Source organism: Cervus canadensis, chromosome 2 (assembly GCF_019320065.1).
Source record: "Cervus canadensis isolate Bull #8, Minnesota chromosome 2, ASM1932006v1, whole genome shotgun sequence".
In the NCBI taxonomy this organism is placed as follows: domain Eukaryota; kingdom Metazoa; phylum Chordata; class Mammalia; order Artiodactyla; family Cervidae; genus Cervus; species Cervus canadensis.
Window position 1 is genome coordinate 106,809,558 of NC_057387.1, and position 27,681 is coordinate 106,837,238.

Below are 27,681 nucleotides of genomic sequence, written 5' to 3' on the forward strand. Positions count from 1 at the left end.
AAACACCACATTGTCAAGTACTGGTGAGGACACGGACAAAGTGGGGTGTCCACACTGTAATGATAAAAGTATAAATTGGAACAACCATTTTGGAAAACTAACAGGCAGGATTTACTAAAGCTAAGTTAGTATATTTATGATCCAGCAGTTTCACTGTTGAATATACCCCCAGTAGAAGTGATTGGCTTATGTCCACAAAAAGACATGTAAGAATGTTTACAGTGTAAGCCGTAATAGCCAAAACCTGGAAATAAATGTCCAACAACAGTAGAATTAAAAAAAAAAAAAGGAAATATAATGCAAGCTGTGTGAGCATTTTCAATTTTTCTAGTAGCCATATTATTATAAAAGCAAAAAGAAACAGGTGAAATTAATTTTTAATATATTTTATTTAACCCAGTATATCCTAAATATTATCATTTCAAGAGGTAACCAAAATAAAAATTACTGATAGTTTGCATTTTTTTCATATAAGGACTCCAAATCTGGTGTATATATTACACATCCCAGTGCATCTCAGTTCAGACTAGCCACATTTGGAGGACTCAACACCACATGTAGCTAGCTGGTGGCTGCCATAGCGGACAGTGCAGACAAGAATGCTTGATCTCAGTTACCATGGAGTCTGGATCACAGGAGGATGGAATATGGGAAGGATACAGTTTATTGACCCCAACAGCCCAGCCCTCCATTTCTACCTTGGGAACCAGGAAGAAGCCGCCTCCTGTTTCCCCACTTCCCTCCCCCTCCACCTGCTCTAATTCCTGCTCCCCCCTCTTCAGTTCTGCCAGCCCCCTCACTCACAGGACACCCAACCCCCATTTCTACCTCTTACCCTTCCTCTCCCCAATCTTGGCTGCTTCCTCCCCCACCGGCCCCTTCGATCCTTGTCCCTTCTGTCTGTCTGCTCTCCCCAGGTACTCACCATCCTTCCCCATTTCCTCCTGCCTTTGACCTTGAGCTCTCTGAGCCCTGTAACCATCAGATCCAACACGCCTGCTCTTCAGACCTCAACCCCAAGGATGCCCAGACCTCAGTTGGTGATTCCCGTTGTCTAACTGGAGACGAGGTGCTCTGCCAGTCAGATTCCCGGTCCAGCCCAGACCTTTGGGCAACAGGAGCACCCAGCAGCCTGTGGACATGGGGTCCACAGATAGCCAGCCCAGTCCACAGGCACCCCCTCGGGTAGCGTTTCTCTTCAGGTATTACCTTCTCCGTTGTGCTGACCCTGGCCAGCGGTCAAGATAGATAAAGAGCTCCTGTCCCTGCCTGGATTGGCTGGTCAGCCTTAGGGGACCCTGACATTTGTAACTGACCTCAAGGCCCTGCAAACAGCAAGGGAATGATAATGGACCTCAAGGCCCTGCAAACAGCAAGGGAATGATAATGAGTGTCTGAGGTCTCTGTCCTGTCTCCAGGAAGGCCAGCCTTATGTCTCTGGTCACTGTTTGAGCAACTGCTCAAAAGAAGTTCTGTGAAAACATGTAAATAAGAGCTGGGACTTCTCCTCCAGGGAGATCATGACTCATGTTCTCCCAGATCTCATCTTTGTCCCAAGATGTACAGAACATCAGTGCATTCCGACCACTATTAAACCTACACTTGAGATTCTGACTCCTATAGGAAGAAAGTTTCCTGTGGATTCTGATCGAAGTCGTGTCCAATCCTGAGGTATCACTCCTCCCAGATCTCTAATTCACCATCAGAATTCACGGGTAACAGAGTCTAGAAGGCAAAGAGTTGCCTATACCCCATCCAGCCAGGATGAAAGAGTAAGAGCTTATAGAGGAAACCCCAACCTTGAGCTACAACATCTTCTGAATGGGACCAGAAGGGGAGTGGGCGGAGGAAGGAGCGGGAAGGATCCCCGGAAAGACCCTCCAGCTCTCCCTTCCTTTTCAAGTGTGGAGCGTGTCCGCTCTGGTCCTGAACTGGGAAACACATCAGAAGAGTCAGGCAAGATTCAGCCCTACGGGAACACCTTCCTTTCTTCTTATGCTTCGTCAACCTTGTTATTATTTAGGTCCCCAATATGTCAGATTCCCCAGCACAGAGACACGGGAGGACGTAGCAAAGTAGACGTGTGAAGACCAGCAGACCAAGGAGCCGTCGGTTATGGACAAAAGGCAATGAGTGCTGGGTGGCTACAGCTACTCACGTCCGAAGAGCCATAGTGAACGGTGAAAGGAAGATGCCCGTCCAATACAAGCGATGTGAGATCTCAGGCCCCAACCCCCCTGACGAGCTCAGTGGTTTTCCCCTCTCCTCCTTTGCTCCATCCTTTTGATGTAGCCAGGAAGATGCCAGAACAACCCAAGACGAGTTCATGTTTCATGGTTCAATTAATATAATTTATTAATTTATAAGATCACTTCATCCTAAAATCCCAAAAATAGGATTTGACTAATTTTAAGAGATGTACATAACAAGAAGAAAATAATAAAGGATCGAGAAAACAAAGTCAAATAAAATGAAAGCAGGGCTTGATGCACAAATGGAAATTTTTTTATTTTTTAATTTATTTATTTTAATTGGAGGCTAATTACTTTACAATATTGTAGCAAATGGAAAATTGAAAGAGCCTGTTCTGTCTTTAGATTTGGACCTTAATCTCTGAGCCTCCTAGTGGTCAAAATGTAATCCATTTTAATGCTACAGTCACACAAATGTCTAAGAAATTAGTTGTTCACGAAAGGTCCCTGAGATAACATGTATGTCTGCCCTTCCCCCGAGGATACCAGATGGATCTAGCATGACTTTCAGCTCAGGTCGCCTCACCTCCTCCATCTACTTCCCGACAACTTCAGGAGTGGGGCTGGCTGGGGACTTTGCACGTGATCCTGAAACAGCCCTTTCTGGGTACTGTCCATGGAGGGTGCTCCTACCGGGCCCCCACCTTCAGTTTCTCACCACCCCTTCCAGGGCACCCCACGACCCACCTCCTGCTGGTCTCCGCCGCCTCTAAACACAAAGAAGTTACTCTGGCCTACGAATCCCCCAAAGCACGAAAGCCAAGCCGTGTCCTGTGCAGAAGGAGAGGAGCGCGTCCCCTCTCTGTCACACTCAGGCACATGCTGGTCGCCCGGCACCACAGGGGGGCTCCCGGAGCCCCAGGCTCTCAAGAGGTCGGTGAGCACAGCGCCATCCACCTCCGCCCACAGCAACTCTTGCTGGAGCTCAGATGGACTCCGACCGCTGGCCCAGAACCAGCCTAGAGGCAGACTGGTTTTCTTCACTCTCCCTCCCATGGCCCTTACCCTCTGGCTGGCCAGATTATGAAGTATTTTCCTACAATGAAAATGTGCAAAATAAACATGACTTTAGAAAGAAGTGCAAGGTAATGGCAAATAGGATCAGAAACATCTTCACGTGCAAAGAGGACCACTAGCCATGGCTCGATTAGAAAATCGATGTCTAGGTGGATCCTCTATTCTAGGTGGATCGCTAATCAATTCTAGGTGGATCGAATTTACATAAAATGGTGTAATTGGATTCTGCCCTTGACTTAACCAAAGAGCTCCTAGAACAAAGCAGCTCTCAGCTTGACAAGTGGGCGCCTAAGCTCACACTGAAAACAGCGGCTCTCAGACTCTCTGCCCTCTCCCCCACCACCAGCGGTGCACGCGGGGTCACTGGGGTTCCTAGCTGGGATCAGGGGAGCGAGGCCCCAGAGGACACTGAGGTCTTCATCCAGACACAGGGGGCGCTGGGGGAGGTCCCAGTGAGATGAGAAACCTGACCCCCTGAAAACCACATTTGGAGGTAATTCCAGATTTGCCTGAAACCAGAGGGAGAGGAAATGGTGCTAAAGGTAAGCTCGAGTTAATACCGATATCAGCAGAGTGCAGAGAAGCAGCCAGGGGAAAAGACCTCAAGGCCCAACCCGAACCTCATCTCACCCGCAAAGCCTTCCTAACCTCCCACTACGGGCGGCACTGACCACTCGTGACAGACGGCAGCAGGGGCGTAAGACGGGCACCTGCTAAGAGGGGGAGTCGAAGGCACCTGCTAAGAGAGGGAGTCCAGAGGGGAGGGTGGGCTCAGAATTGAGGTCAGGGGATGTTCCACTTGATCCATTCTGAGCCTGTTCAGAAAAAGACTTCCCAGGCCACTGGGCAGACACAGCCCAACTGGAAAATGCCCTTAAAAGGGACAGCGTGCCTCTGGATGTGCACACCTCGCTGGGTGGGGTGTGGCGGAGGCAGCTTTCTGTGAGCCTGAGTGTGCACGTGATCGCCCATGCTGAGCAGTGGACCAAGAGGCCAGAAAAGGCAGCAGTGGGTGGACATGGGCCTCAGCGGCCCAGGAGTTGACTCAAGGAGGGCTGGTCACAGGCAAACCGAGAGTTAGCATTTACACAGCGGTCAACATGCAGATGGAAGAGAGTGAATGGAGCGAATGGAGACGCAGGCCTGGGCCCCAAGGCTGGGCTACAGAGCCCCAAGGCAGCCTGGGCGGCATGAGACCATCTGCCACCCACACCCCTTCCAGATGTCACCGCATTCATACTTCAAAACCTCGTGGTCCCAAAAGGCATTACTCTTCTCCACAGACTGACTAAAAAGTCTTCTCTGCAGCCTGAAGTGGAGAGCCGTCCCCACCATGGGCCCCAGAACAGGACCAGGCAGGGAGAACCCAGGGACCCAGGGGGTCCCTGCTGCTACATTTTACAGCACGGGAGGACCCCAGCCGCCTTACACTCCTTCAGGCTGGAGGCTGGGGGCACATTAAAGCTGAGGTAGCCAGGACTGCACCTTCAGCTGCTGGGGCCAAGGCCTAAGAAGAAACCAGGCATCCAAAGCAGCACGGACCCACCGCTCCCTGCCCCCACCCTTAAGAAAGCTGTCTGCTGAGGGGGGGGGTCTGTGGAATGAACGTCTCAGTGGTGCCTTTCAGTCACCTCTGAGGCGCCAACGCCCTTCCTGGGGTGGAGGGGACGGAAATCACGTTAGGAGATGCAGCTCACAGGAGACACTGTCCCGGGGAGGCAGTCACCACTTCCACGTCCCACGACCAGGGTGTGACCTGCAGTCACTCAGGCTGAGAAACCGCCTGTTCCTCAGAGTGACTCTACTTCCCAAGAGCAGATCTGAGGTAAGAAGGCTCAGGGTGTATCAAACCAGCTGTTGGCTTATATGAGCAGCCAAGACCTGCTGGAGGCTGTCCAGGCACCCTGGAAGAGGGATGGGGCGGGCCCCAAACATGGGAGCCACCCGAATGCGAACTTCTTCCAGAGGCAGAGTCAGGGACAAGGAGAGGCGGTCTCCCTGGGCCACGTTCTCTCCTGCCCCACACTGCCCTCCCATTTCACAGCTACAGTTCAGAGATATGAGGCACAGGTCACAAACATCAAAACTGTCCCCCTGAGAACATAAAACACCAGTCTGCTTCCAAGAACAGGGGAATGGGTGACACTTGAGGGGGAGGGAGCTACCATCTCACTTCTACAGAGCTCAGCCTGGCTTCCACAGGGAAGGTTCCAGAAAATTCAGAATCACATTGAGAATTCAGCAGCGACTGAGGCAGTGTTTGCAGGGTGGTAGGGCTGGGAAGTGGTCTAGACCTCCTTTGAGGGGCATCTTCCTCCACACACAGTGCTCCTGAAGTTCTGTCTGTAGCCAGCATTTCTCTGACTTGAACATGAATGTAACCTCCCACGCACACAGGTAACTCTCTAGTCCTAACCGCCCCCCAGCTTCAGACCTGCTGTGTATTGCCTCTTGGGTGTCCCTCAGGTACAAGTGCAAAATGTCCCAAATCAGCCTTCTGCTCTTCTGCCCTGTCTGCACCTGCTCCTGTGGTCCATCCTCAACAAGGGCAGGCTCCACAGCCACCCGGGCATTCTAGCTTTCCACTGCTGCCCTCAGCTCTGTCACCACCGCTTGAGCTCAGAGCCTCACGTCTAACCGGAATATCGCGATGGTGTTCCAACAGTCTGTCCTAACTGCGGCACGTCCAGGCTCCGTCCAGCTATTCGGTTTCAACAATGCACATCTGACCAGGCACCCCTCAGCCTGGCGTCCCAGCTCCACGCAGCCACGAGGTCCTCGGTGACCCTGCCCCCCGCATCCCTTCAGCCGGCACCCCTGCCACTTCCCGCCTCCCATTTGAAGCCTCAATAGTAGCTAAGAAGCTATCACCCCACCCCACCTGAAGCCATGCTAGTTCACACCCCCAGGCCTTTCCCTGGACGTCCCTGCCCCTCCTCCGGGGTCCTTTCTCTTGGCTCAGGGGGCACCTTACCCATCATCTTACTGTTGCAGTTACTGACATCTGCTGGTTCAAAGCCAGGGCTCACCCATGCACCCTGCTCCTCAGAGGTAAGGTGAGGCAGGTAAGGTAAGCCGGAAAGAGCGGGGCCAGGCAGTGACTGAGGTGAGCTGGTTCTCGGGAAGCTGAGAAAGGGGCCAAGGAATGATCGGCGTCTCCCCCTGACTGCCTCACATGTGAACAGAGTTCCATTCTCCGAGGGTCCCTCACATCTACTGTCTCATTTAATAGCATTTCCCAGGTTCATGAACAGCCAGAGTATGCATGGCAGCAAAGTATCAATAGGTGGGTGTTAGAAGGAACCTCCTTCAAAATCCTTTGCAAACCACAGTCCTTGGCCAGCACTTTAAAACCCTCCTAAGGAGAAAGCCTGGAGGTCAAAGTGCTGAGAGCTAAAAACACCATCCTGTGTGAAGCTTTGTGACGCAGTCTCCTGGTGCGGGAGGCAGCGCTTTAAGGCCGACATTTAGAAAGCACCGCTTGGGCCTGGGATGAGACGGCTGAGTGAACCTGCACCATCAGCCTGGAATCAAGACCAAAGTCCCCTCCACGGTGCTCCATACCCACTGACTCCTCTTACCCCCTTCTGCCTCAGCCTTGGCACAAAGCTTCTCCCATGCCAAGAGGGAGGGAGCCGGGAGGCAAACCCACAGGGAAGAGAAAGCGCCGTCCAGGAAGCCCGGGTTTCTCACGGTTTAACCTCTGATCGAGCCGAGTCTTACGGGAGGCAGGACTGACCTCCTGAGAAAAAGCGAAGTTCTTAAAAACCCCATTCCCTTAGCCCAAACAGCAGCTCAGTGGAAGAGACGTCACTTTGACTACCTTACTTTTCCCAATCTCAACTCGCCTCTATCTCTCACCCATATTATTGTGAAGATGGAAAGTCTTATCAAGTGCTTCAATAAGAGCTCAGACTTGCTCAAAGCACATTGCTGGTTCTGAACATCCCCAATCCTTCAATTGGTTAGGATTCTCTATGTCCATATTTGTTAAAAATTGAATTTGTAGGGAATTTTAACTGAAAACGTGGTCCACAAAGTGCTTTGGCACCTGAGTTACCTGCCCCAAAGGGAAAGGGGACTCAGTGTAGCGGTGAGAGCACCTCAGGCCCCAGAGGCAGATGTGGCCGAATCCTGTCTCTGCCATTTTCAGATGTGTGACCCAAGCAAGTCACTCTTCTCTTCTGGGAAATGAGAGAAATATTAGTACCTCCTGGGGCTGCTGTGAGTAGATGAGATGATGCATATAAAGTGCTTAGCTCAGAGCCTGCTGAAAAGCTCAGGGAACACCGGCTACTTTTTTGCTACTATTAATAATGATCTAGTGATGATGTCACAGTTGTTTCTACCCTTTGATAAGCTCGCCCCCTGCTCTAGGCCACTGATTCTCAATTATGTCCCCTCTCACTGGAGGGTCTCAAAATTCTCCCAGGTTGTTACGCCCCAGTGGAAAACTGCCATGGGTGAGAATTTGCCAATGTACACCGATGAGGCGTGTGCACACGGGGACGGTGTGAAGGCACAGGAAGGTCTCGAATCACTGCTCAGGGCCAACAATTTACCTCTAATCCCCTCAGCTACCAGTCTGGCTCCAAGACTGATAAGGCTCTCACATGACAGCAAATATAAGGACAGCCTGAGGATTATGTGGGGTTTTTTCCTGCAGGAGAAAAACACATTATACTTAAAAGAAAGTGCCTTCTAATCTGGATCCTAAGAGTTTGTAATTCACTTCCAAATTACCTGGATGGTACCATGATAACCTCCTTGGGTACACACCAAGCTTAAAAATTAGGACAGCTTCTTTCTAGCATACATCTTAGGATCTTGGAAGATTTCAACATAGGTTTCTCTCTCTTTTGGTGTGGGGGGCGGTGCTTCCTATGAGGCCTTCCCTCCTGCATGGGTTCTCCGGTGGGCACTGAAGTGGGAGCTGTTGTTGAAATCTTTGCCACACTCTGTACACTTGTAGGGTTTCTCCCCGGTGTGGATTCGCTGGTGAATGATGAGACTGGAGCTCTGGTTGAAGCATTTCCCACACTCTCTGCACTTGTAAGGCTTTTCTCCTGTGTGGATCCTCTGGTGGGTAATGAGGTTGGAGCGGTCACGGAAGAACTTTCCGCACTCGAGGCATTTGTAGGGCTTCTCTCCTGTGTGCACCCTCTGGTGTGTGATGAGCTTGGAACGCTCCCCAAAGCATTTCCCACAGTCCATGCACTCGTACGGCTTCTCCCCAGTGTGGGTCCGCTGGTGGTTGGCCAGCGTGGAGCTCTTACTGAAGCTTTTCCCACACTCAGCACACTCAAACGGTTTCTCTCCTGTATGGATTCTTTGGTGACTGATGAGGGCGGAGCTTTTAGAGAAGCTTCTTCCACATTCAGAACACTGATACAGCTTTTCCCCTGCATGGGTGCTCTGCGGTCCAGGAGAATTCGCATTCTTACTGGCACTGGGAGCTTGTTCAGGATTTGTCCCCTCTGTGGAGTTCCTCCAGTGAGAACTGAAAGATGGGCTCTGGCCCGAGTTTTCCCCAGGCTCACGACAGTGGTCAGGATTTCCTCCCAAGTGGATTCCCTGATGTTTCAGAAGGTCTGAGCTCTGGGTAAAGCTTTCCCAACATTCCTCACATTTATAGGGCTTTACCTTCGTGTGTGTTCTCTGGTGGGTGATAAGATTGGAGAGGTCACTGAAGCTTTTCCCACACTCAAGGCATTCGTAGGGCTTCTCTCCAGTGTGGATTCTCTGATGGGTGTTGAAGTTGGAGCGGTCACTAAAGCTCTTCCCGCACTCGAGGCATTTGTAGGGCTTCTCACCTGTGTGTATCCGCTGGTGGGTGGTTAACTGTGAATTCCGGAGGAAGGTTTTCATGCACATGTCACATTTGTAGGGCTTCTCTGCGAGGTACAGGCCTTGGTGGTCGATGAGCTTTTCTAAGTCCTCTTCAGAAGAACACTCTTCCCACTGCTCCTGGGATGGATCTCCCCACTGTCCTTTACCTTCATTTTCATTTTCACTGTCTTCCCCCCAATCATGAGGGTAGCAATCATCCCCAGCAGTGCATTTTGATAAGGCTCCAGGCAAATCTTCAAAAAGGTCCTGCTCTGAAATCTGGTCTTCATCCTCATGCCTCATCTCAAAACCTGGAGAACGGATAGAAATGCATTCATTAGTTAGTGTCTATTTATACATCTGAATCTTGCATCTTGTGAATTTGGCTGACCTGAATTTGTACTTGTGTCGTACATCTCACATCTTATAAATGTGACCAAGATGAAACTGATCAGGTTTTGGTGCACACATGCATTTCTGACTTGTTAAGCTTAGGAACGCAGTCTGAGACGTGGTAACTCCACCAAAGGAACCACTGAGCCCAGCCCAAGCAGCCAGCTGTCAGTCCCCTTAGCCAACCACCCTATTCCACTGCTGAACAAGGAACACCTCCTGCTCCTGGTATATTCAGTCTGGCCTGTGTCATATGAGATTGAAAAAACTCTATAATTGCCCAGATGGATCCAAGTAAAAATCTAGACCAAATGCTTTTTTCATCTGGGGAATTACACTAAGCCAGAGACTGGATAATCTCAGGAAAACACAAATCCTTTTCTTATTCAATTCTATTCCCTTTTTCAGTTCAGAGAAAAGATAATGAGCCTGGCTCCCACACTCTCTGCGCGCTTGCAGATTCTGTGGACAATCTAATTACTAAATTCTTACCAGTGTCTGAGGTTTTAGGACTTGGGGTTGGAGGTCTGATGACATCTTCACCTGCCATCCCGTCCCAAGCCTCCTGGCTGACAACCTGGGTACCGCTCTCATCAGAAGTAGGGAGGCCTGCTGCCTCCCTGCTGGTCCCCACGTCTCCTACCGCAGTCCTAGCCCTCATCAGCGAGTCCAGCTCCTCATAGAAGGGGCAGGCCCCAGGCGGGTGGCTGCTCTTGGCTTTCCGGTAGCTTCGAAGCAGGTTTTTGAATCTGTAGCGACACTGCTCCAGGGTCCTCAGGAAGCCCTGTGCGCACAGCCGCTCTGCAATGGCCCGGTACACCTGGCCGTTCTGGTGACAGGTGCGAAGCTTCTCGGAGAATGGGGACTCACTGAGGATGGTCAGGAAGGCCTTGGTCTCCTCGTAGCCCCAGTGCACACCTGCTGTCAAGAGCGAAGAGTTCAGAATTGAGAGACTTGATGAGATCTGCCGAGGTCATCAGGGATCAGGGTCACCTGCTCTGCTAAGCACTTAGAACACAGGCACTTGGGAGACTACCCAGGTGCTAGGGCACCAGCTAATAGTGTACCCGTGTTTCCAGCTAATAGTGTACCCGTGTTTCTCGAAAGGCTGTGCCAGGGCTTCCCACCCCCACCTCCTTCTAAGAGATTCTATTAACACTTAAGTTTCTTGGGACTTCCCTGGCAGTCCAGTGTTTAAGACTCTACACTTCCAACGCAGGGGGTGCAGGTTCAATTCCTGGTCAGGGAACTAAGATCCCCCATGCCGGGGGGCATGGCCAAAAGTAAAAAATAAATACTTAAGAGTCTTGGCTGAAGGGGAGGACTTAAGGAGCTGTATTATACCAGGTGACCAGTCCCCTGGCTTCAGCTGACGGTATCAAGGAAAGGCCTATAACCAAGATACAGGAGACTCTCTGTATCTCCACATCCATTCAACACATGTCCTCTACTTACTTTATAAACTTCCTTTTTAACAAACTGAGAATCCCTTCAGATAACCTTGTAAGAGAATCCAACTGAGGATGCCCCTTCCTCTTTTGTGGAAGAAGGAAAAGGAGGTGATCTATTTTCAGTTCCTCTGCAGGTAAAGGATGCAGCCAGGGAAAAAATGTGGAGAAGGGAAACCCAGCTAAGAGTGGAGGCAGGAGCCCTGAGCTCGGGTCCTTGTGTACCTTTAGACGCGACACTTCATAGTCTGGCCTCTGTGTTTCCACTTTTACAGTGACTGGGCGTCTCCTCAGCATACGTTGTTCACGTATACACTGTCCTGATTTCTGCTACGCCAGGGAAATACTTCACTCAGTATCTTTCTTTACCTAAATTTACTACTTGTGAAATCACAGGCTGATGCGCTTATGCACATAAAATTTAAAAGTTCACTCATGTTAACACTTCTGATCATCCCCGTATTACCATTAATACCCTCTGAGAAACACTGAATTAGCTATTTAAGGTCCCTTAAGGTTTTAAGTGTTTGCTTCTTTTTCATACGGTGAAGGAAACCATCAACAAAATGAAAAGACAACCTACTGAATGGGAGAAAACAGCTGCAAACGATATGACCAATAAGGGATTACTATCCAACATATATGAACACCTCATACATCAATAAAAGCAAATAACTCAGGTTAAAAAATGAGTAGAAAACTACTGAGCCCGCATGCTGCAACTACTATGCCCACACACCTAGAGTCTGTGCTCTGAGACAAGAGAAGCCATTGCAATGAGCAGCCTGAGCACCGCAACTAGAATAGACCCCATTTGCCACAACTAGAGAAAGCCCATGCACAGCAGGGAAGACCCAGCGCAGCCAAAAATAATAAATAAGAAAAAACAAGAAGAACTGAATAGACATTTTTCTAAAGAAGAAATGCAGATGACCAACACATGAAAAGACGCTCAAATATTGCTCATCATCACGGAAACACTAAACAAAGCAATGAGATATCACCTCATACCTGTCAGAATGGCTGGTATCAAAAAGTCTACAAATAACAAACGTTGGTGAGGATGTGAAAAAGAGAGACTCCTTGTACATTGTTAGTGGGAATGTAAACTGACGCAGCCACTGTGGAAAACAGTACGAAGGTGTCTCAAAGAACTAAAAACAGAACTACCAAGTGACTCAGCAATCCCACTGCTGGGTATGTATACAAAAAAGAAACAAAAACAATAATTTGCAAAGATACATGCACCCCAATGTTCATAACAACACTATTTACAATTGTGAAGGCATGGAAATGACCTAAGTGTTCATCAACAGATGAATGGATAAAGAAGATGTGGTGTGTGTGTGTGTATATATATATTTATATATTTACATATTTATATATACTAGAATACTACTCAGCCATAAAAAAGGACAAAACTTTGCCATTTGCAGCAACATGGATAGACTTGGAGGACATTGTGATAAGTGAAATAAGTCAGACAGAAAGATAAATATTGTATAATATCACTAACACATGGAATCTAAAAAATACAATAGACTAGTGAACATAACAAAAAAGCAAACCCACAGGTATAGAGAACAGACTAGCAGTTACCCAGTGGAGAGTGGGAAGGGGCAATATAGGGGTAAGAAGTAGGAGGCACAAACTATTGGGTGTAAGACAGGCTCAAACTATTAGGTGTTGTACAACATGGGTAATAGAGCCAATAATTTTGCAATAACTGTAAATGGAAAGTAACCTTCAAAAATTGTATCAAAATTTTTTTTTAAAAAATTGTTTTTACGTGTTTGCTTCTCTAAGGAAACTCAGACAAGGAGAACTGACCACAGCAAAGAGGATCAGGGCTCGAGGCTGACCTTGCTCCAGCAGCATCGATCCAGACTGGCAGCCTGTGTCCTGAACTACAGCAGAGGTTTGGTTGGGAGGAGGGTTGGAATCTGAATCCAACTAAGCCCCAAAGTTCTTACCAATACGACTCTGGAGCAGAGCTGGGCCCCCTGGGATCCCGGGCCCCTGGATGGACTCGTTGGTGGCCAGGTCATCACCGTTACAGTCGTCTGCCATTTCCTCCGGCTCCCAGCCCCCTTCCTCCTGCTCATCCACCTCCATGTCACTGTCCCCAAGCCTGGGGAGAGCCACAGTCTCTCCTGGGCCGTCTGAGGCTCTGACGGCCGTCCGAGCCTTGACCAGGGCCTCCAGCTCCTCATAGAAGGGGCAGGTCCCCGGCGGGTGGCTGCTTTTGGCTTTCCGGTAATTCCGCAGGAGGTTTTTGACCCTGTAGCGACACTGCTCCAGCGTCCGCAGGAAGCCCCGTGCCCTCAGTCGTTCTGCAATGGCTCGGTACACCTGGCGGTTCTGGTGACAAGTCCGGAGCTTTTCAGAAAAAGGAGACTCACTCAAAATTGCCAGGAACGTCTTGGTCTCCTCGTAGCTCCAGTGCACACCTGACACTTTCACATCCTCCACGGGCACCGGGCATCGTTCTTCCCAGGTCTTGCAGTCCCTCCAGGCCAACGCCTGAGCTGGTTTTGTTTGCTCAGGATCCAAGCTGTAATCTGCAGGGTTCTTTTTTCCAGAATTTACAAGTCTTGGACCCCAAAACTCTGGTCCCTGCTCTTGCTGGGCGATGATGGTTGGTTTTAAAACCGGAACTCCTATATAAAAGGAAGAAGAGCCATGATTAAGTAGAAATGATCTGTCAAGCAAAGCATTTTGTCTAAAAAGTCCTTTACACATCATTGGACTCCAAGAAACTAATGAGAAATTTTCACGCTAATCCCTTAAAAGGACTGAAAGGAAAGGGAGAGGTCACTAGAGGTAACCTCCCCAGAAATATAATGACTTGGTTGCTTTGTTTATTTGCTTTTTGGTTGGTGTGATAAAATACATCATACAAAAGAGGGGCTGTTACTGGTCCACAGATGGGAACATACTCTAAATTAAGACAAATCAGAATAAATTTCATGGCTGGAAGAAAGGCTGTGTGTGCACATGTATGTCTGGTTTGAGTTTCTCTTAGCTAAAAACTTGAGGTCTCAAATGCCACTGGCACCTACCTTTTGCACCTACACAAAATAGCTTTAACATAAAGCTAAGACAAAGGCTGGTGAGGGAGAGAGAAAGAAAAAACCCAGGCCTGCTGGGTGATGTTGCCAAGCCAATTTGTACTGCGGTTGGAGCACGCCCTCCTCTGGACATCCAATACCATGAGAAAATAAAGTTCCTCGTTTCTCAAAACACTTAGCTAGATTTAAAGGACAAGTGTCCCAAGAGCTCCTGACCCCAGCAAAAAGGAAGCCTTTAATTAAAATAAATATTTGAAGAAAACTAGATGAAAGAGTTTAGAGCTAAAAGAGGCTTAAGGATTATCTAGTTCAGCATTTCCCAAAGGTTGTTCTTTGAAGGCTATTTTCCCCAGATATCACTGTTAAAAAAAAAAAAAGGGCATGCTTTTCATCATGTGTAAAAAGGACACACTGCCCAGCAAGTAGCCAACAGCTCCTAGTGTCTCACTTTACTGCCCAGAGTCAGACTTGGCACCAACTCTCTACCTGATTCCACTCTGGTGTCTCACTCCCCTCTCACTGATCTTACACTCCGCCGGGAAATGTTCATTATGGCTTGACTTCCCGTGAAGACGTGCCTACAGAGAAAGGGTCTGTGCTGGTCATAGGGGCTGCAAGGATTTTGAGCCCTGTGATATTTCTTTTGCATTGATTTAAGCGCATCAGTCTCCTGGGCTTAGTTCACTTGACTCTGATATGAGAGATGGACCCTGTTTGATGCTGAAAAGACTGGGTTTCTTCTGGGCCGGCAGGCTGGGCACAGCCCCAGGATGGGGGTGAGTACTGAGAAAATGAGGATAATGAGCCCTGAGCAGGCAGGCTCTTGGCAGCCAGCCTGCCGGCCCAGAAATCCGCTCCCCACACCCTTGCCCTGCCCTGGCCACAAACAGCATGTCTTCTTGCCGGGTCTGAAATTCCAGAGACTTCTCAGAGCTACGAGTCTTAGGGAGTGAGGAAACGCACCTTGGGAACTAAGTGTACCCAAACCCAGCCATATCTTATCCAGAGAGCACAGTTTCCTTACCCAGGGACAAGCCGTTCCCACAGCTGTCTCCTGGGGGGTCCGTGCAGAATTCCTTCTCGGCGTGTCTGTCAGGGCCCAGGGCTTCCTGTGGAACATACAACAGAGGACCTCAAATGTCACTGACCTTTGAAAACAGCCTGGGAATCCCGCCAGCCCCCAGGAAGGGTAATGGACACAGCGATAGCCTGTGTGAGGCCAGTGGGCAACCTCAGGGGGCAGCTCGACCCAGCAGAGGCCCAGCACACGGGACAGGAGGGGCGGAGGACGCGCACCCTGCACCCGATGGCAGGCCACAAAGAGAGGAGGGGAGCTGGGGTCAGGGCACAGGAAAGTCATGACGGCAAGGGGGAGCAAACGGTAGCTTACCTGAGACTCCGCAGTCACCTCCCAATCTCCGACGCTCCCCGTCTTTGGGAGAGCAGGGACTCGGGGAGCGAGGACAGCTGAGAAGGAGAAAGCATCTCTGAAACCCAAGTTCTGGTTTCCAAAAAAATCACCTCGCTCTCAGGTCCGGCTTTCCTAAAGCCTTGCTTGGATCACACTGAGCCTGCCACTGTAGCTAATGTGGATTCCTGCTTTCACTTTCCTTTGAGAGTTTCTGGCTGCTAAGCTGCCCCGGGAGAGATGTCAGCCCTGAACTCCTATGCTCACCAACCTGCCCCGGGCCCAGCCTGAACCTGCTACAGGACTCAGCGACAGTGAGGCCTGCTAACACCAGTGGGAGTTTCATCTCCTTACTTCACAGGGTGTCCATCAGACACGATTCTATCCCTTGCCTGGAATTCTGCACATCCCTCCTGGGGGATTCTACCTTAGTCCCACCCCTAAGCCCTCTTCTCTGATGTTCCCTGACTTGGTACTCACCACTCTCTTTCAAGGGCTGTGGCTCCGTCTTGGTGTCTAGATACTTGGGAAGGTCAGGACACGAGTTCTTCACCCACTGCTTCTGGGACCGTCCCTCGGGCCAGTGATCTGCTGGCTGCAGCTGGCAACCCTGAGATTCCTTCATTGTCTTTGAGGACCTCGTATCTTCTGCACACAGTTCCAGTTCCTACACACAGATGGCCAAAATTCCCAATCATAAGTTCAATAACTGGTAGGGTAGGGCAAGTTCTTTACAGTTACAACTGCGGTTCAGATGTTAACAGGCTCTTAAAAAAAAAAAAAAAAAAAACAAAGATGGCTTAAAGTATGACAAAGTCATCAGACTGACTTCAGTAAACAGTCCAGCATTTATACCACCAAAGCGGATTGTCTGATCAACTTTTTCCATAGGTACTTTCAACACTCACATGGTTCAAAAACAGAAAACATACACAGAGATATACTTAGCGAAAATACCCCAAACTCCACCTGTCTCCATTCCACCTGTCCAGTATCTTCCCCAACTCCTCACCATAGGTAACCACTGTTCTTTTGCAGCCTTTCAGAGTTTCTTTACATACAAGCAACCATATAAATATATATTACTTTTGCCCATTTTAACGTTAAAGGTAGCAACTATTATACAATGCCTTGAACCTTATTTTTTTTATCCAAGATAATATTCACCTTTATCAAACTTTATTAATGAGTTTGCCAAAAACTCACTCCAAAAACCTTTTGGCCAATCTGAAAACTCAAATCCACTCTCACAGAGAGGAATTTTATCTCTGAGAAAATAAATTAGGATGGGTTGTGATCTTCAAATGCCACTCCCAATGAGGAGACCCACCAATGTTCTGTGATGTTCATAGAGAGAAAACACCTGCTTGTCAATGTTTTAAGAAAATAATAACTTTGTGTTCAAGATAAAAATAACTTTGTTATAGTTACAATCTTATAATCCACAGAAGTACTACCTACTAGACCCAACAATTATTCTCACTCCCAGCACTAACTCCTCCAACTATTGCTAAACCTAAGCAAAGATTCTGATTCCATGAATGGTCATTATAGATGCAGAAAGAAGCAGATTCAAGTGCCTATGGGAAGGCAAAAAATCAGGAGGATGTTCACTGGGGTAAGGGTGAATTAAGAATTCATCAAATATGGTTCATAGATGCAATGGAATACTACTCAGTCATAAAAAAAGAACAAAATAATGCCATCTGCAGCAACATGGATGCATCTAGATATTATCACACTAAGTGAAGTTGTCAGAAAGAGAAAAACATATACCACACAATACCACTTATATATGGAATCCAAAATGTGACACAAATTAACCTATCTGTAAAAGAGAAAGATTCACAGACATAAACAACAGACATGTGGTCGCCAAAGGGAGGAGGTTAGGGGAAGGACGGATTGGAAGTCTGGGGCCAGTAGATACAAACTATTATATACAGAATGGATAAACAAGGTCCTCCTGTATAGCACAGGGAACTATATTCAATATCCTATGATAAACCATAATGGAAAAGAATATAAAAAAGGATGCATATACATACACACACACACACACACACACTCCCCTAAGTCACTTTGCTGGACAGAAGAAATTAACACAACACTGCAAATCAACTATACTTAAAAAAAGAAGCATCAAAAATGCCTGTGTACCACACAAAAACCTGCACAAGGATGTATATAGCAGCTTTATTAATAATTTCCCAAACTTGAAGGCAACCAAGAGGTCCTTTAGCAGGCAAGCAGATAAACTGTGGCACATCCAGACAACAGAATACTATACAGCACTAAAAATAAATCAGCTGTCAAACCATGAAAAGGCATGGAGGAAACTTGATGCACATTACAAACTGAAAAAAGCCAATCTGAAAAGATTATATATATATATATATATATATATATATATATATATATATATATACTGAGTGATTCCAACTACATGACATTCTGGAAAAGGCATAACTATGAAGACAGTAAAAAGATCTGTGATTCTGTGGCTGCCAGAGGTTTGGGGGAAGGAGAAGTGGTAAGGAATTCGCCTGCCAATGCAGGAGGTGCCAGTTCAGTCTCTGGGTCTGGATGATCCCCTGGAGAATGAAACAGCAACCCACTCAAGTATTCCTCCTGGGAAATCTCATGGACAGAGGAGCCTGGCATGCTACAGTCCATGGGGTTGCAAAGAGTCGGACACGACTGAGCACGCATGCGCCGAGAGTGAACGTTAGTGAATTAAGGACTCTGGATGATGACGAAGTTCAGCGATTGTAGTGTCTGGTAGTGGAGGCTGGTAGTGGCAGAGACTGTGCATGTGTGGGACAGGGGATAAATAAGAACTCTGTACTGTCTATTCAATTTCACTATGAAACTAAAATTGGTCCAAAAAATAGCCCTTTTTTTAACGCCCAAGCACCTGATGGGGAAAGAGACCATGCAAGACGGTGATGACAGAATGCTGCCGCTGCTGCTAAGTCACTTCAGTCGTGTCCGACTCTGCAGCCCACCAGGCTCCTCCGTCCATGGGATTTTTCAGGCAAGAGTACTGGAGTGGGGTGCCATTGTCTTCTCCGGATGGCAGAATAAACAAGTTCAAAAATCACAAAATAGCAAAGTTGAAAGATTTTTTTTTAAGGAAAGTATTTTCAAGGCCATTCGACCCCTGTAGGCAGCAACCCTTTCAGGTGGTGGCTCTCTCTGAGGAGCATAGTTAAATGTATTTCATTCCACTACTAAGACTTGGAAAAGTTTTACCTGCAGAGACTGTAACTAACCTTGCTATGTAAGATTATGAGCTAGAATATATTGTGCCTGAGGGAGAAAAACAAGCCTCTCTGCTATTATCCATTTGTTTTGACATTTGTGAGTACTCAAGAGCAGGTAGAAAAGTTAAAAAATGAAAATAAAAGTCACAGGAAAAAAAAACATAGAGAAGATTCTGTTACCTTTTTTGTTTCAATTTTAGAAGTAGTTCAACCTTTGCTCAGTTCACAAGGGTATAATTTGAGAATTTTTGGTCTAGTCCAACCCTCTCATTTGTACAGATGAATTATAAAGACCTTGATTTAAGTCTCATCTCTTGATTTCAAGTTCTTTATCTTCCAGCGCTGAAGCCCTAAGACATCCAAACACTTGTTCACTGCCACTTAAAACAAACAGTTGGTTTCTTTAAAAGAAATAATCTGGGAGGGTGGGGTAATTAAAATAAGGTATGGGTACATGCTAAGTTGCTTGCAACACTATAGACTGTAGCTTGCCAGGCTCCTCTGTCCACGGGATTCTCTAGGCAAGAATACTGGAGTGGGTTTCCATGCCCTTCTCCAGGGGATCTTCACAACACAGGGACTGAACCTGCGTCTCTTAATGCATTGGCAGGCAGGTTCTTTACCACTAGTGCCACCGGGGAAACCCATAAATGAGGTATACTCTCTCATATTTAATTCTCTAACTTTAAATATTATGCTTTCTATATCTTCAGTTCATAAAGGAATCCAAAAAGCAGAGCCACATACTTTAAATCCTTCTGACCCTTAATCTCACATCAGTATATAGCTTTACCTCTTATGACAGACAGAAAACCGCCACTGTGCACAAGGGATGTGGCCTCAAACCTGCGATTTCCCTCAACGAAAGGTGGTCAACGTAGTATTACTAGAATTACTAACTATATAAGAAGTGGAAGCAGCAAGGTAACATTGAGATGAAGGTTTTTGTTGGCTGGCTCAGGCCATAGTGGCCTGAAGGACTTGTTCTACAAGAACCAGCTTCAAAGCAGCATTCAAAATTTGTGTCGTAGCAAAATTATAAATTATTTTCATGGGCTTTCAGGGTCTCTTGCAAATTGTTCAAACTGTGAATGTTAAATCCACAATACTTTCACTTCCCTTATCTCAGCTCTACCATTTCTATAAATCTGGACAGGTCACTTATCTGAGTCTGTTGGACTATTTGAAAAGGGCCATGTCAGCAGTACCTACCTTACGGGGTACCTTACTGGGTAGCTGGGTTGATAAGATAAGGAATACATACAGAAAGCTTGGAACAGTGTCTGAGGCACAGTGAATGTGCAATAAATGTCAGTTAATATTTCATTTGAGCCTCATGACTCAGGTTCTTCAATTCCTATGGTTTGCAGGTAAGGCATCTGCCATACAGTACAAAGAACAATGAACTTGGAACCTAAGGATCTGGGTTTAGGCTCTGGTCCAGGCTCTGCTTCATACTGACTGAGCCTTGTGAGCCACCTGACTTCAGGGGCCTTGGTTTAATCTATAAGATGGGAATGATGATGCTATTTCTGTCTACCTACATTCCTGCTGTAAACTAAAGAGATCACATACTTAAAACAGACTCTAAGTACAAAACACAATACAAATTAATGTACTGCGATTATGGTGCTGGGAGGCAGCTTAGAGCAATGGGTACAGACGCTGGGTGTAGAATCAGACTGCCTGAATTCAAACCCTGCCTCTCTAGAGGCCAGTGGCGTTAATCCAATGACCTTGCTTCATTTTCCTCATGGGTAAAACTAGGACAGACAGTACCTGCATCATTTAACTGCTGAAGGATGAAACGAGTGGATACATGGAAAGCACTCAAAACAGTGCCCGGGACAGAGCAGTTTGAACACATCAGACGACTGATAACACCACTACTGAGGTTTTGGCAATTATCCACCTGGAGCAGCCCCGTGACCGCCCAGGCCTGCTCCTTGGAGAACAGGCTCTTTGCCTCACCCGCTGCCCCGTGGCCCGGGCTTCTCGCTGCCAATCCTCCACCAGGGCCACCGCCTCCTCGCCGCTCTCGGGGTGGCGGGCCTGGACCCAGGCCTGGACCTCCCGCGGTAAGATGGTCAAGAACTGCTCCAGCACCAGCAGCTCCAGGATCTGCTCTTTGAGGCGGATCTCCGGCCTCAGCCAGTGACAGCAGAGCGCCCAGAGCTGGCTGAAGGCCTCGTGGGGCCCCGCCGCCTCCCTGTACTGGAACTGCCTGAAGCGCTGGCGGGAAGCCTCGGGGCCAGGGACGGGACCGTGGTCCTTCTCCTTGGGCTGGGAGACTGGCGTCCAGGCGTCCTCCTCCAGCTTCACAATCACAAGTTCTTCCGGCTCTTGTTGCGGGGAGGCCCGGGCTTCCAGGGCTACGGCCATGGTCTCTCCTGGACGCCGCCCTTCAGCTGGGCCCTCCATGTCCAGCGTCTTCCTGCATCTGTAGTGTGTCCTCAAGGGGCTCCCGGGAGAGGAAAGGTTCCCCCTGCTCTGAAGGCAGAAAGACGAGGGGCAGTATGAACAAGAGGATTAGGAGCCTCACCTTCCCCACTGCCCCCTCCCCTCCCACAAAACCTTCCACTGCATTGCATGGGGCAGGGCTACTAAGAGATGCCCTTTCCCATAAGCAGGACGTTAGACCACAATCTGCTCCTGAAACCAGCAGCCAGCAACCTCAGAGCAAGACCACATGGTACAAAATCCTCTGGGACGCCCTAAATGTCTTAGCTGGGCATCCAGGCTGCCACGCTTGGCCCAGCCCAGCCTTCCTCCCTCCACACGTGTCCCAAGTCCAGCCTCGCCTCCAGCTAGGTTCCAAATGTCACCCCCACGCCGTAAGGTCTTTCTTCCTGGGCCATAAGCTTTCCTCTCTGGGTGCTCTCTTTGCAAAATCCCTCACTCTATACTCCCCCTTGGTCATCCCACGCATTTGCCATTTTTCACTACCTCTAAACTGATGACTCACAAAACTCCAGCCAGAAGCTGTCTCCAGACCCCAAGGTCCAACCACCTACAAGGCATTTCCACCTGACTCTCATAAGCACCTCCAACTCAATGAGTCAAAAATTGAATTCATCATTTTCCCCTGCAAACCTGTTCTCCTTCTGGAACCCTCCATCGAGCAAAGGCACCACCTTTCAACAAGGTACCCATGCCAGAAACGTGGTTATCATCTTTTCCCAAGATCCCCCACATCCATTCATTACCAAGCTGGGTCTACTTGGCATTCTCAGCATTTTCCCACAGACAGTGAGTGGCTAGGAAGAGGACTCATGATCGCCTGGCAGCCTCCTGCTTGTCCTTCAGCTACCAGCTCAAAGTCCCCTCATCTATTAAAAAAGTTTCTTGACATGTTCTTGTCATGCCCAGCTCCCTTCCCTACTCTCCAGAAGTCAACTCCCCTCATCCTGTGTTCCCAAAGCACTTGGCACATACTTCTAACACAGGTGTTACCTGACACTCTTGTAGTTCCCTGTTCCAACAGTTACCTGTAGTTACTGTCTGACAGTCCCATCTGACCGTATTGCTAGGGCAACTACTGCACCTTACCCATTTCTGTATCCACAGTGCCCAACCTAGCATCTGATAAATAGCAGGACCAATGGAAGCTTTGCCTTTTATTAAAATGGTAAATCAAGTACATCAAAAACCTAATGGGCTATGGAGGATACATAATTTATATTGAGCTAAAGAATTAACCTTTCATGAAATTTCTCTTCTTTTAAGTTTTTTAATATGGGCCATTTTTATAGTCTTTTACCGAATTTGTTACTGTATTATTTCTGTTTTATGTTTTGGGGTTTTGGGGGGTTTTTTTTGGCATGTAAGGCATGTGGGCTCCCAGCTCCCTGACCAGGGATTGAACTCACAATCCCTGCATTGGAAGACGAAGTCTCAACCACTGGACCACCAGGGAAGTCACTAAATTTCTTTTTTAACCACAGCCTTAAACGTGCACTAGTCCAAACACATTTGCATCACTGTCTCACATGAAGACTAACTCACTAAGTCGCATGTAGAGTCCCACTACGAACCTTGCACTGCACTGAGAGCTGCAGCACCAACCGTGACTAGGACAGTCTCCACCTTCATCAAAGTTACAGTCTGATGAGAGAGAGACTTGATAAAGCAAGCAAGGCACATGCTCCTGCACAGAGCAAACACTAACAAAAACAGGCACTTAGTAGTCCCACCAGACCCAGAGAGTCTGATAATACAGATTTTTCTTCTGGGAAGATTTGAAAGTTGCAAATGTTAGTTTTGAACAAAATCTGAAAGATTTTTCTGCTACTCTCTTAAATATGAACAGCAATCTAGCCACAGAGGGAGGTCAACACAGTCAGCAAAGCAGCCTTCCGGCAGAGTGGGCAGAGGAAAAATGGACATGGGTGCTCCTCAGTCCTGAGACTACCAGAAATATCAGGGGCTCACAGGGGTCAGAGACCTCAAAGAGCATCCATTTCCTGAGTGCCCATGGGGTGCCAGGCTTGGGGCAAAGTGTTCTACATTCGTGATCTCACTGAATCGTCCAGGCAAGCAGCTGAAGGGTCATTGATGTTGAGTTACCTGATACTGATCTATAAGTTACACACTTTACATACAAACACAAGAAAGAGAATGAGAACGAGAATGAAAGGACGTAATTTAAATCACGCAACCAGTTCCATTCACCATGTGTCTATTCCAGAACATGTGGTGATGATATTCATGATGCCGCTGGTCCCCAGGGTGGTTGAGCTTCCCTAAGCCTCCCTGTCCACTGAGAGTGAGCAAAGTGTCTTTCATACATTGTGGTCCCTAAACACAAGCTAACTCTTTCATTTAACGTTCAACCAAGAAAACGTGGCTGCGATGTTAGCTTACTGAATGACAGCATGTTGGCTACGAAATGGCTCCCTGCAAAGGATTTTCAAGCTGACTGTGATTTTTGGCTAAATGTGATTTTCACCTTCTGTGCTGACTTCACTATATAATTATCCTTGTAACGTATGATTTCACTACATCCCCAATTTACACATAAGGAACTGAGCTTCTGTGAAGATTCGTGTGAGGTTCCACCACCAGCAAGTGGCAGAGTTGAGATTTAAGCCCAGGTTCATTTTCTCCAGTCACTTCTCCTAACCATTCCACAGCTGAGCCAGTCATCCAAACACCTGAGAAGACGGTATGGAGAGTGGAGAGAACATGAAGGCAGGAGTGAGCAGATCGGGGTACCAGCTCCACCCCTGCCTTTTACCAGCTGCGTGACTTTGGGCAGGTCACATGGCCTTGGTGGCCGCCTATCCAGACTGCAGTAGCCAGACCCTACTCATCGGGTGCCCCAGGCTCCCCAACTAGTAAGACGGTGCATAGCAAAGGACAGGAAGACTAGAACCAGTGGCTGTACATGTGAATGGCATGGGGTCAGGCAATGTAAATGAGTACACGGATGGAGTAGCGACTGCAGCTAACTACAGAGCACCAGGTCACAACTGGCCCATGTTCACAGGCCTTCCAGCTTTTCTCAGAGGAGCCAGAACTCTGGATTCCGAAATGTCGGCAACCAACTCAAAACTGTTTCAAACACTATGAGGACTAACTAGAGCGTGATGGTAGGCTGCATTCAGCATGGGCTGTTACCCTGCCACCTTTCAGCTAAATGATCTCAAAGGTCTCTTCCAATAGCCAGGAAGATTTAGAAAGGGTACAGAGTCCCTCAGCAATGAAGGATGTGTCATCAGAGCCAGGCTCCCTTTATAAACAAACCCAGGGAAGCAGGGAGGCATCCTGGCTCCCTGAGTGTGCATGCAGACATGGGGAGTGGCGTCGTCCCAGTGAACAACAGGCTGCAAGAGAAGATGTGCCCCAGTCTCCTGGGAAAGGCCAAGACTAGTCTGTGACCTCCAAAGAGAAAGAAACTGGGAGTTCCCAAAGGCTATCAAGCTCACTTGGCTGACTGTCCAGGCTACTGCTTAGAGCAGCCCAAGCCTACACTTAAGGACTTAAACCAGGGACAGCAAACAGGTTTCATTTAAAGCACCAACTACAGTCAACTGTGCTAAGGACTCTGCATCCCATGTGAACATGTACTGTGACCAATAAGTTGTGACCGCCAGACACAGGAGGGGGCGAAGGAGCACACATTCTGGGCATTTGCCACGTCTGGTTTAAAGTCCTGTTGGCACTGAACCAGCTGCCAGCAAAGACAACCCTGACAGGAGACTAAAGCTCACAGCCCTGGAAATTCACTGGAAGTAGCAGTCTTCAAGCCTGGTACAGCAATGCTCACCCTGGACAGTCTTTATTCACATATTCATCAAGCATTTACTGATTTACTTGATTTATATTAAGTACTTACTACTCTGGGCTGGGCAATGGGGAAATGGAGGTGATGCAGAAACTGTTCCTGTCCTGAAGATACTCACAGTATAGTGGAAGCAACAACAACAGAAAAATCACAGACAATTATGATCAAATGTGGTAAATGCAATAAAAGAGGTCTGTGGGAGCTGGGGTGTGGGGGTGACTTAAATTAAGAAAGTAACCTTTAATTTGGTTCTAGAAAAAAGAAAAAAAGACTGAGTCTCTGAGCAGAGATTGGGGGGAACGTGTATTCTGAGCAGAGAGAACAGCGTGTATAATGGTGAAAAATCAAACAGCCTCCCCAAGATATGGCCATAACCTTGTCAGCACAAAGACTAGGATGGAAAAGGAGTTCATGAAGGGTCTTGAATGTCAGACTAAATTATCTGGACTTAATTCCATAGGTGATGGGAGTTAATGAAGGTTTTTAAGTAGAAGGCCTAATCTGATTTGTGGGTTCAACAGATCACAGCAGCTACAACATGTCTGTCCAACCTGTGAAGGTGACAAAGTGTAGGTTTCAACAAAATCCCTGACAAGGAAATACTCGATACATAAACGAAATTAAAAGATCTGAAGATCTCTGGATGTGGAAGAATGCAAGGGGAATCAGAGGGCACCTGGGTAAAGAGGATGTTGGTACATTCACTTCCATCAGGCAGAAGGAAATAAGTGCAGGTTGAGCGCAGAACACAAGAGCCATCCCCACCCTCTGGGTTCCAGAGGTCATGACCATCAGAGTAAGTGTATGGGGGTATCAAATGTTTGTTTTAGATGAGCAGGTAGAGGCTCGAACACTATCTTTAAGGTCAGGCTTCAAGCTCAGGCCCTTTTCCCTCACTTCTTGCCAGGGCCCCAGAACCCTCTCTTCTTCCCTATGAGGTCTCTAGACCCTTCCACCTTCAGAACCTCTCCCGATCCTCCTCACCTACAGAGCTTTCTAAGAATCTCCTCACTACCAGGGCCTTCTACCTACCTCCTTATACCCCGACCCCTCTATGACCCTTTCCATCTCCGGACGCTTCATCCTCTGACCGTCCCTCACTCCCCACCCCACATAAAAGCTTCTTTCTCCCGTCTCACCTTCCCCGACCCCCTATGATAACCACCACGTCCTAAGTCTCCTCCAGCCCAGAGCCTTGAGTCTCAGCTGCCCCCGCCCAGCCACCCGGACTCACCCACCGAGACACCCACTTCACAACAGGGCGGAAGTGCTCCAGGACTCGCGCAGGGAATGCTGGGACGCGGAGTCCGAACCGCGCCACCCCGTGAATGGCGCGTCTGTGACTACAACTCCCAGAAGGAACCGCGTGAGCGCAAGCGTCTGGCCCCGCCCCCTTCTCGTTTGCGGTCTTGCAGGTGTCGTCAGCCAATAGATGCACCATCTCCTCCGTGTTCCCAGCACCGGAACAAATCGAAAGAAACTATTACGCATGGGGGCGGGGCCTGTTGTGATCCCTGTCCTTTCCACAGGCTCTGGAATAAAGGCACCGCCCAGGGGGCGGGCATTCAAGCCGAAGGGGCGGAGTCTATTGAAGCGCGGAGCAAGATCTGGAGGCCGGGGGGAGATCAAAGCAGAAACAATAAGAAATAAGGAGAGAGGGTGACTAGAGGTGACCCACCTGGAGGGCGGGAGAGAGTTGGACAATGGTAGGTTCAATTTCCAGTTCACAGTTAAGCTGCGTAACTTTGGATCAATTGTGAATCTCGCTTTCTTCACCTGTGAAGTGAAGATAATAATAGCATCCGTGTCGCTGGGTTTTTGTGAGACTTACTGGGATAATACACATAAAACGATTAACTCAGACCCGGGGTCTTAATAATACACAGGGAATATTAGCTATTATCATGTAAATAGTAGGGAGCTTGGCACTTCCTGCGTGCTGGAAGAGTGTTAATCGTTATTAGAGTAATAATCAGCAGAATAATTTTAATATAAATGCAGTTGCTTTGTTCCGTTATGAATACTTTGGAGTAAGAGCAATCTAACATGGGTTTGAGAATGTGGGTTTTGTAGTCAGACATGGATCCAAATTCCAGCCCAGTGACTTCACAGCTATGTGGCCTTGAACAAATGACTGCGTCTCTTTTGGCTTCAGTTTTTTGGTAGGTAAAATGCAAGTGATGGAACTTACATTGCAGGGTATTGTGAAGATAGATGAGATAATGCAGGGAAAGCAAGGTCTCTGAAGTCAAACTGCTTGTGTCTGACATTTCGTACTTTCATATGCAGGATGTAGTTGGTTTCACTAGTTGTGAAACCTGGGGCAAATTATTTAACCTCTTTATGCCTCAGTTTTCTTACCTATAAAATTGGAATTACACTAATGTCATCTACCTGCTAGGAATAAATGGGGAAAATATGTAAAGGGCCTGTCACATCTGGCAAAGGAGTTTAATAATAACTGCATGCGTGCTACATGACTTTAGTCGTACCTGATTCTTTGAGACCCCATGTACTGTAGCCCGCCAGGCTCCTCTGTCCATAGAATTCTCCAGGCAAGAATACTGGAGTGGGTTGCCATGCTGTCCTCCAGGGGATCTTCCTGAACCAGGGACTGAACCCGCATCTCTTAAATCTCCTGCATTGGCAGACGAGTTCTTTACTGCTAGCGCTGAGGTAGGAGATAGACAATCTCCAGGTTGGACATTTAC

The 27,681-nt window shown here is 47.9% G+C and overlaps 1 protein-coding gene across 5 annotated transcripts; it reads right to left on the reverse strand.

The window, feature by feature from the left end:
* Window positions 1–2,483: 2,483 nt before the first annotated feature.
* Window positions 2,484–26,272, reverse strand: ZSCAN20 (zinc finger and SCAN domain containing 20). 5 transcript variants are annotated; one of them, XM_043461991.1, is made up of 8 exons: window positions 26,205–26,272; window positions 20,656–21,174; window positions 15,899–16,085; window positions 15,401–15,477; window positions 15,035–15,119; window positions 12,913–13,599; window positions 9,984–10,412; window positions 2,484–9,409 (listed from the first exon to the last, which is right to left on the reverse strand). In XM_043461991.1, exons 2-8 carry the CDS (start codon window positions 21,103–21,105, stop codon window positions 8,151–8,153), a joined length of 3,174 nt encoding a protein of 1,057 aa, XP_043317926.1. In that variant the 5' UTR covers window positions 21,106–21,174; window positions 26,205–26,272; the 3' UTR covers window positions 2,484–8,150. The 5 variants fall into 5 exon arrangements, with proteins under 5 accessions (XP_043317926.1, XP_043317928.1, XP_043317927.1 ...); XM_043461993.1 differs by having other exon boundaries at window positions 26,221–26,236; XM_043461992.1 differs by having other exon boundaries at window positions 26,209–26,235.
* Window positions 26,273–27,681: the final 1,409 nt, after the last annotated feature.

Coding starts and splice junctions, on each gene's coding strand:
- ZSCAN20 (XM_043461991.1), bottom strand. CDS start 21,105: ATGGAGGGCCCAGCTGAAGGGCGGCGTCCAGGAGAGACCATGGCCGTA. Junction 13,600..15,034: donor TGGGAACGGCTTGTCCCTGG/GTAAGGAAACTG, acceptor CCTTTTATATAG/GAGTTCCGGTTTTAAAACCA. Junction 9,410..9,983: donor TCCTAAAACCTCAGACACTG/GTAAGAATTTAG, acceptor TCCGTTCTCCAG/GTTTTGAGATGAGGCATGAG.